This window comes from Geotrypetes seraphini, chromosome 15 (genome assembly GCF_902459505.1).
Source record: "Geotrypetes seraphini chromosome 15, aGeoSer1.1, whole genome shotgun sequence".
Taxonomy (NCBI): domain Eukaryota; kingdom Metazoa; phylum Chordata; class Amphibia; order Gymnophiona; family Dermophiidae; genus Geotrypetes; species Geotrypetes seraphini.
The window spans coordinates 56,915,042-56,924,958 of NC_047098.1; the positions used below are offsets into that span (position 1 = coordinate 56,915,042).

At 41.9% G+C, this 9,917-nt stretch overlaps 1 protein-coding gene across 9 annotated transcripts in view; it reads left to right on the forward strand.

Moving 5' to 3' along the window:
- The window catches only part of GTF2I (general transcription factor IIi), a 158,699-nt gene extending 148,782 nt beyond the window's left edge, over positions 1 to 9,917 (forward strand). For 5 of the 9 annotated variants that reach the window (XM_033922225.1, XM_033922228.1, XM_033922231.1 and 2 more), the window contains 3 exons: positions 3 to 41; positions 806 to 881; positions 9,157 to 9,916. In XM_033922225.1, the coding sequence (XP_033778116.1) occupies positions 3 to 41; positions 806 to 864 (98 nt within the window). In that variant the 3' untranslated portion in view covers positions 865 to 881; positions 9,157 to 9,916. Of the gene's footprint in view, positions 1 to 2; positions 42 to 805; positions 882 to 9,156 lie in introns of all 9 variants that reach the window. The other 4 variants (XM_033922230.1, XM_033922229.1, XM_033922223.1 and 1 more) reach the window with 2 other exon arrangements.

Consider the following 9,917-nt stretch of genomic DNA (forward strand, 5'->3'; position numbering starts at 1 on the left):
AGATTTAAGTCATCGAAGCCAAGCAGAAATAGCAACAGAAGGTAACTGCCATTTTTCAAAGCAATATTTGCTGTTTTATTTTGTGCTTCTTTCTTTAGAAATTTGTATGATTTTTGTCATCTGTTTGAAGATGTTTCCATTACATTGGTTTGTCATCTAGTATGTGGATAAGAATTGGAAACAGACATTGTATGCTTGTTTTTTTGCTGTCTTCTTCATCCCATATATTCATCTTTAAATAAAGAGGGATCTTAGGTTAATCTCAAATTTAAGTACCATACATCACATCTTCCACCAGTTAATTTAGATGCTTTACACTGAATTTGAGGATGCTTCTACCACTAAGCATTTGCTGCAGCTCCTAATTCTTATAGACGTTGCATGCAGATTGGTGTTGCTTAGATATTAATTTATCAATAAATTTTAAAACAATTAATTGGGCATCCCTCCTGCGGGCCAAGTTCACGGGGGGGGGGGGTGTCGGGGGTTCCCTGCTGCAGCCGCTCAGCTGATTGCAGCAAGGGGATTCCCTTATTGTGATCAGCTGATGGGTAAAGATCAGGCATGATTCTCTAACCAGCGCCTGTGACATGGGTGCCAGTTAGAGAATCGGGCCGGTTAGGTGGGGGTTGTGTGTCTGTTCCTTAGGGCAGAAGTAATTCTGTATAGGACACCGGTGTGTGATTCTCAGCTGCTTTTTAGGTGGCTGCAGAAACAGGCGTCCTATACTAAATTTCCCCCAAAGTGTCTGTTATGAGTATTCATAAACAGTTATCAAACCAGAATTGTTTTCTGTTGTACCCAGATATTTTGAAACAAGAAAACATATCTCCAGTAAAGAACGAATGCGATCCCACGTGGTAAAGTATCACATTTTCCAGGTAAACATGATCCCATCTGTCAGGAAATTTCATATGTCATGTATTATACAGGTGAATAGAGGATGCCTGCTATATTTTGGTTCATTATACCACTATATAGGTATGCAGCACTGTATGACAAATACTGATTTGTAAATATAGGGATACAATTAAGGATCAAGATACCAGGTGGTATTTTTAGCAGGTAATGATCCTCCGATATGTCTAATAATAATAAACACAATATTTCCTCCAGCATTAAACATTGAGTAAAATTGCCGTATGAAGTTCTACCTGAGTTACTGTATATTTAAAGGAAGAAAAAAGGCCTCAGAAGCTATGAAGAGAATGTTTCTTCTGTGGCTATGAAGGGAAGAGCTGTGTACACTAGCTCCCATCCAAACTTCTATCACGGGCCAAAAAAATCTCCGTTTAACTTAAACATGTCACTGTCTCAAAACTTGTAGAACACAAAACTATAATAAGACAAAATGCTTATCAGTGTATCTACATGAACCTTGCTGTTGTCAGAAGTTCAGTGCTTTCCACCAAAGTAAACCTTGCTGTTGCCGACGGTAGCCATCATTTCACAATCTTGTAATCGCTGCTTCAGGGCTCTGAAAAGATGTCTGAACTAAATAACTCTGTGTCTGGGTCAAGGCCTCCAATATGTCTGTCAGCAGAGATTATATTTGATAACACAAAAAAACATTTTCTTGGTGCCTTGGGTTTTTTGACCTGTTCCTGGAGTTATTTGGGGCACCGATTCAGAAAATTGCATTGGATAGACCGCATCAGCTCTAGTTTCTTAAATATGGTATCCTTGCTTTTTATGGCTTTGGACATTGGGCAAAAAAAGATTGGCCTCTGAGGGAATATATGGTGTTTGGAGGATAAAATGTAATCAATGAACCTTCGGTAGCACAAGATAGAATCACCACTACATATAAAGCTAGGCCTGATTAAACAATTTGTAAAGGCTTTGAATAAAGATGATTCATGAATTGACTAGCGCATATGTTACCTGGACTTACCATGGAAAAACTGAAAGCAGGAATTTTCGATAGTCCACAGATCAGACAACTTATCATCAATGAATGAACTTTCTTGGCAACAAGAAGGCAGACAACTACACCCAATTAGTACAGGATATGTTCTTTCCTTACTTGAAACTCTTTGCTCCTTCATATCTGGAAGGAAATAGAAATGGACGTGGATAAATTTAAGGGGACTTTGAAATGTTTCGTATTCAAAGACACCTTTGAGCACTGATGTTAGCCCACCTTCCCCAAACTATTAAATGGCAGCCATGAAGAAACTCCACCCCCCTCCCATCTTGTTCTTCCCACTTTATGTTCTCTTTTCTTGATTTTATTGTAGTTCAGCTCTCTCCCCACTCGTTTGCTTGTTAGTCCGCCTTTGTCTATGTAATTTGTTTCTTTTTTTATTTTAAATTTGTATATCCCATTTTGTATTGTAAATCGCCTAGAATCCAGGATAGGCGATTAATCAAATTTTTATTAAACTTGAAACTCTTTCATTTTAACAGGCTTGGCTGTAACATGAGTGTTAAAGTCCATTATCAGCAGTCACTTAGATTGCTTTCCAGAGAACCTTGTTGATTTAAGTGAAGAGCAAGGTGAAAGATTTCACCAAGTCATAAAAACAATGGAAGCCAGATACCAAGGAAGATGGAATGCACACATGATGGCAGACTATGGTTGGAATCTTATGCAGGATTGTCTTGGCAGATTCCACTCTCAGAAGTCTTACAAAAGGAGCTTCTTGTGTGTCGAATGGTTGGAAAGTTTGCATCATAAACTTGTGCTTTTTGGTATGAAATAAGTAGATTTTCATGCTGTACACTTTTATTTTAATATTTTTTTTATTTATTTATCAAATTTCAATTATCTTATCAAGCATAAATCTTGTACAGAAAAGATTAATACAGTCCAATACATTTCGGGAAAACAAAAAATATAAAGAAACATTATAGACTAATCATTCTCAAGTCTACTATTTAGATCCAAGATTGCATAGAGTAGACATATAGCTATAGTTTTAGAATAAACTAGAAAAACCGAAAGGAAATTACTTCATCTGACACCTGGTTCCCAGAGACTATCAATTGTTTAAGAGCTCTAAATTTCATACTCCCTCAAGGTGTTTCATGGATAGAAAAGCAGTTAGGTGAGAAGGTTCAAAAAAATACATATTTCAAAGATTGATATCTTACTATACATTTGCATGGATATCTTAAACCAGTAACTCCTGGTTTTAAAAGCAAAAACTGATGCCTTCGCTTTTGAGACATCTGAGAATATCTGGATCTTAATCCCAAAAATTCTTTGTCTGTTTTTAAAGAAGAGTGGTAAATGGCACATGTTGTGCATCTCAAACACTAGAGCTGATAGGAGAAAACTGGTGCCATTTTTGGAATCAGCAGGTCCAAATATACCCAGAAACAGGTCTAATATTTGAGACACCAAAATGAGTGTAATGATTGCATACCCATTCTTAGCCAGATGTTGCATCAGAGAAGAAGCTTCCGCCCACACACATGCGACTGCAGGGCAGCACAGGCAGACTTCGCCGACATCAGTTTCTTTTCTAAAGCACTGCGAAGGTAAGGGGGAGGGAGGGAGATAGATTTGGCCAGAGGTAGGGAGGGGGCCGCACGCAATCGGTGACCGTGTGCTTTCCCTCCCTTAACTGTGGGAACAAGGCCATTCACCACTCCACGGGGCGGTGGATGGCCTTGTCCTCGTGCCCGCAGTGAGCACTTCCCCCCCCCCCTCCACCATTTCGGCAGGTTACCCGCGGGTAACTACCACCATATCATTCTCTAATCCAGCCTTCTTTGGCCCAATCTTGAACTACCTCCAACATGGGAAATTAATCATTAACAAGAAGTTGGCAGAAGAAGGAGTTCTAGAGCAGTGGTCTGAAACTCAAACCCTTTGCGGGGCCACATTTTGGATTTGTCGGTACTTGGAGGGCCGCAGAAAAAATAGTTAATGTCTTATTAAAGAGTTTGAGACCACTGAGTTAAGGGGAATGGTTAATCAGCTGGCTGGGTTGGAGGGCAGAGGGGAGAACAGGACAATCAAGCCATTGTGACATCACTGATGAGGTTGGCTCTTATTGGTGGAATGAGGCATTATGACATCACAAGCTCAGCTCTGCTTCCCAAAGACAAACAGGATGTCATGGTTACAGTTAAGCCAGTGGTCTCAAACTCAAACCCTTTGCAGGGCCACATTTTGGATTTGTAGGTACTTGGAGGGCTGCAGAAAAAAATAGTCAATGTCTTATTAAAGAAATGACAACTTTGCATGAGGTAAAACTCTTTATAGTTTATAAATCCCCCCCCCCCAAGGCCTGCATGTTCCCCCCTTCTTTGCAGCGTCCTCCAGCTTCCCCCCGACCTCCCGGTCTTAGTTTCAGCTAATTACCACAGCCTGCAGAGAGGATCGCCGGTACTGTAGCATTCCTTTCTGCAGGCTGCGGTAATTATCTGAAGTTAAGAGCGGAGGCTAGGGGGAGAAGCCGGAGGAAGCTGCAAAGAGCGGGCAGTACTAGTACAGAGCACGGGCTGCAAAATAGTACCTGTCGGGTCACATGTGGCCCCTGGGCCGCGAGTTTGAAACCACTGTGCTAGAGGAAGCAGAGTTTTACAATGTTGCCTCTCTAGTGCGATTGGTAAAAGAATGAATACGTGACATCGAGAACAGAATCTCTCAAGGTCCTGTGAAACATGTGTACCAAGTATTACAGTGTCAAGAAGAGAAGCTCACTCAGATGGTTTCTACTATGTCAGATGGATGGAAATTTGAGCAGCTTATTAATATTGGATCCTCCTACAACTATGGAAATGAGGATCAGGCAGAATTCTTGTGTGTTGTCTTGAGGGTGCTCAACAACTCGACCAGTGGCCTAGTTATAGAACCCAGTGAGAAGGCAAAGATTCTTCAGGAACGAGGATCTCAGATGTGTGAAGATCAAATGTGGAAGGCCTCTCTTGGGCCTTCCACATTTGATCTTATACAGATATACCAGGTCAATGCAGTGCAAAGCTTGGTCTGCTCTGCTGAGGGAGAACGATTATTAAACCAAAGGATTTTATTCCAGAAAAGCAAAAAAAAAAAAAAATATATATATATCTTTGAGGAGATTAAAAGACTACCTATCTATTGATCATTTTTCATTGATCATTTTCTTCCCCTCCCTCCAGTCACTGCTGCCATTCCTATTTAAAACGGCCTGCTGAGGTTCGCGGCCGGCTGTAGCGAACCTCGCAGACCGCTGTTCACCTCAGTAGCATGTTCCCTCTGACGCAATCGCGTCAGAGGGAACGTGCTACCACGTGGAGAGCGGCCTGCGAGGTTCGCTACAGCCGGCCGCGAACCTCAGCAGGCCGTTTTAAATAGGAATGGCAGCGGTGACTGGAGGGAGGGGAAGAACAGGAGCGGGAGCGGTTGTTGCGGGAGGGGGGTGAGTCGGCGACGTGCAGGCCGCTGTGAACAGGAGCGGCAGCGGCGGCAGGACCATGAGCCCTCCTCCCGCCATCCGCTGCCAGAGCCGCTCCTGTCCCCGATGCAGCTAACTGGCGCATACGCCTCGAGCCGCGGCTGGGGACTCGCGCATGCCCACTCCTGCGGCCACAGACCTACACCGCACAGAACATGCAAATAGGAGTGCGCATGCGCGGCTAGCTCTTTATTATATAGGATGGATGCATTAGTGTTTAGCACACGTTAATATTTAGCATGCGCTGAAACGGCTAGCGTGCCTTAGTAAAAGGACCCCTTAGTTTTGCACATATCATGACAGGAATGAACCTTACTTCTAAGCCAGGATATACAGAGTATGATCTCAGTCTCTCAAATTTACTACTAACATTCACCATAGCTCGTACTTGCATTGTGCCAGAGAGCTTCCTTTGGGAGCAATTTCTCTAAATGGGTTAGTTTTGTGCATACTTTCCAATGTGAGGGATTTGATGTTCAATTCACAAACACTTCTAATAGCAAAATTTAATCTCATCTAGATTTCATATAAGTGTATTATCCCCAATTAAAGTCCAAAATGGTTAACAAAGAGAAAATGAATTCAAATACATTGCAAGCGAGATACAAATCTAAGATCAAGGTTCGATAAAACTTTAACCTAGAGATTTTTGGAATAATTCAATCTTGCAAAGTTTGCAAAACTTTTCATAAGATGATTGTAGTCTAGTGAAAGAAGAGAGATCATTCCAAACCTCCACAGTAGGGTTGTCCAGAAAAACCTAAATCTTGAAAAACTATGCAAATTGAAGTTTTTCCCATGAATTTGTTTGTGCTTGATCAGAAAATAATTGTAAAACAATTTTTTAAGCCCTTCCTGGGGTCGCTCAAACCTTCAATGTCTGCACTTTATTGTGGAAAATAACAGAAATTTAACATACACGTAAACACGTACACTTTGGTGTGGTCATCTAAACTAAACTAAACCTTAGGTTTGTATACCGCACCATCTCCACAAGCGTAGAGCTAGGCACAGTTTACAGGGTTAGGTTGAAAAGGAGCTACAATGAAGGGTTATAGGAAAGAAGCTAGGAAGATAAAGAGGGACAGGGTACCAAAGAGCGGGAGGTGTTAGATTTTTGAAAAGAGCCAAGTTTTCAGGTGTTTGCGGAAGGATTGGAGGGAGCTTGAAATTCTGAGCGGGGATGTGAGATTGTTCCAGAGTTCTGTGGTTCTAAAGGGGAGGGATGTTCCTAGTTTTCCTACGCGAGATATGCTTTACTGATGGCTTTCCAAACACTCAAAGAAGAATTCTAGGCACTTGACTAGAAAAGTCTTAGGAACAAGCAATAACATATGTTTAATCCACAGCACTGCTTATTCAAAATATCTGTATAGAAACACTTTCATTCACTCCTTAGGACCATCAGAACTCAGTGCAATGTCAAAGGGAGTTAATTTCACCAATTCTCTTCATCAGTCCAAAGCAAAGATTTTTTTTGTATGTACATTTTTCACTCTAAATTTATTGACTTCTCAAACGTGATATATTTTTTTAAAAAAAGACAAAACACTTATCTGCATTCATATCATGGGGTTAGTTTTGCTGACATGAATCCATGTTTTGCCAATATAGGCTGTTTCAAGGCAATCTCCCCCTACTGAAAATGATATATATAGAAAGTGATTTTAACAGACCTATTAAATATTTCATTAGAAAAAACTACCCACAAAAGTTTCACTATATAATGTTCTTCCTTCCAAGTTCAAATGAGAAATGAAACATGACTGCGGCGTTCAAACAACAGATGAGAACACTGGGATCATGTGACTAAAAGTTTAGTTAAATGGGCTAGACTAATGTCATCCACTCCACTTCCTTATTCAAGCCATAAGACTCTTAAAAAATCCACCTTTGCTCTTTATAGTTAAGCTTTCCTTGAGTATCACCACCCATCCCCCACTTTCCACTGTGTCAATAATACGTCACCTGATGTCAGAAAGTTTGTCCTTTAGTAGTGCAATGATGGACTTTAGGCACTGCTTGGCGCAATTCTGTAAATGGTGCCTAACTTATGATTGACACTCGTACGCCTTGGCACCTACAGTTCTCCCTCGGTATTCGCGGGGGTTAGGTGCAGAGCCAGACTGCGAAGTGTGAAAAATTGCAAATAACTTCTCGGCCGGCTCTGACCCACCTCCGCCTCCTTCCTGCGTCCCCAGAACCTTACCTGGTGGTCTAGAAACATAGAAATAGACGGCAGATAAGGGCCCACGGCCCATCTAGTCTGCCCACCTTAATGTCCCTCCCCTACCTTTGCCCTGTGAATAGATCCCATGTGCCGATCCCATTTGGCCTTAAAATCAGGCACGCTGCTGGCCTCAATCACCTGTAGTGGAAGACTATTCCAGCGATCAACCACTCTTTCAGTGAAAAAGAATTTCCTGGTGTCACCTCGTAGTTTCCCGCCCCTGATTTTCAACGGATGCCCTCTTGTTGTCGTGGGACCCTTAACAAAGAAGATATCTTCCTCCGCCTCGATGCGGCCCGTAAGATACTTGAACGTCTCGATCATGTCCCCCCTCTCTCTGCGCTCCTCGAGCGAGTATAGCTGTAATTTGTCAAGCCGTTTTTCGTATGGTAGATCCTTGAGTCCCGAGACCATCCGGGTGGCCATTCTTTGCACCGACTCCAGTCTCAGCACATCCTTGCGATAATGCGGCCTCCAGAATTGCACACAGTATTCCAGGTGAGGCCTCACCATGGATCTATACAATGGCATAATGACTTCCGCCTTACGACTGACGAAACCCCTTCGTATGCAGCCCATGATTTGTCTAGCGGTGAAGCGGGGCAGGAGCCAATCGTCCTATGCTCCAGCCTCGTGCAGAGCTATCATCAGAATGGCTGCAGGAAGTTCCCGTTGTAGTCTCGAGGGGAGGCTTGGACGACTTAAAAATAGCCAAAAAATGAAGATAGTTTGTTTGTAAAAAAAAAAAAAAATCATGAATAACCGAATCCGCGGATACTGAAACCGCAGATTCAGAGGGAGAAGTGTACATGTTAGATACCGTTTATAGAATCAGGGCTCTTATGTCCAATTGTATTGATCTCAAAACATAAAAATATTAGAAAGAATTGGTGACTCCCTGAAGTATTCCACATAGCAAGCCTGAAATGTTTCCAAAAATTAAGATTTACAATTGCACTGTTTGTGGAAAGGAGATGTCCTACATTTTACAAATGTAATACATTAGTAAATTTGAAATGGATTCCATGCAATAAATCAGTGTATTGCAAACTGTGTGCCATGGCACACTATTGCACCTTCTGAAATTTCAGGTGTGCCACAAGACGCTGGGGAGGAGGAGAGGCTTTGACTACCTACAGGATGTGCCTCTTGTGGTGAGAGGCACATCCTATAGGCAATCAGCAAGTGCCAGCACCTCTCCTCTCTATGCGTCTTCTCTGGCACCCCCTACTGATAGCTCAAGCCACGACCACCACATTTAGCGTGCCGCAGCTCGACAAAGTTTGCGAGACACGACAATAAATCTTCAGCTGCAGTGCTTTGATAGCTTCACGACAGCTTTGCTGTTAAACTGCACGTGAAGAGCTGTGCAATTCATTTTGCCATTTCGATCCAGGACTGAGATTGCAGAGTAACCTTGGATCTGAATCATTTACAAATGACTGGAGGAATGAATTTTTGAAATTGACTGTACTATCAGTGCATTATGAATAGCACTAAAAGGTTTTTGATGTTTTTTTTAATTTACCTCTCTAGGAAAATAAAGTAAACACAGAGAAGAGGATATCAGACCGTTACCCTGTAAAGGTATCTAATATATAACAGGAGTACCTTCGATATGGACCATCTTTACTTTTACTTTTGAATAGAAATACCTATATTTGTCATCAGTTCTGTGAATTGAATTGCCAAGCCTGCGTTGCAAAATGGAAGTGGATAGCACGGTGCACAGATGAAATATCAGCAAATTGTGTGGGAAAAGAGCTGCACAAGGACGTGTGTTTGGTATGGACCTGCAGGCACCTGTATTGTGCATTAACTTTTGAAATGAAGAAAATGAACACCTGTAGGGCGTTGTCCACTTCCTCAGACTCCTTCCTCAAGGATTGCTTTGTTGGCTGTAGTTATTCCTAAGAATTGCCAAATGCATCTGTGAAACAGCATGTATCCTCATTCCCTAAACACCTTGATAAAGTGAAAGTGTTTTCAGAAGTTATTCTAGCTTTCATTTTATTCTTCCCCAAAAATACTGTGGCTCAACTGATAATATGCAAATAATAAAATATCAGACTCTAGAAAATGAGGTCACTGTCTTATTTTGTGGAAAAGAAGCAATTTACATTATGTCTGCCATGTGTGTTTAACGTATATGCTCAAATATAAACAGAGATTTGGGGGATCAAAAAACTGGCCCAAAATTGGGGTCTCAGTTTATATTTTGGTCAGCACCCACCCGCCCCCACCCCAGACCTTGTTGCAGGCCTCCACCAGGCCTGCCATAAGACCTGGTGGTCCAG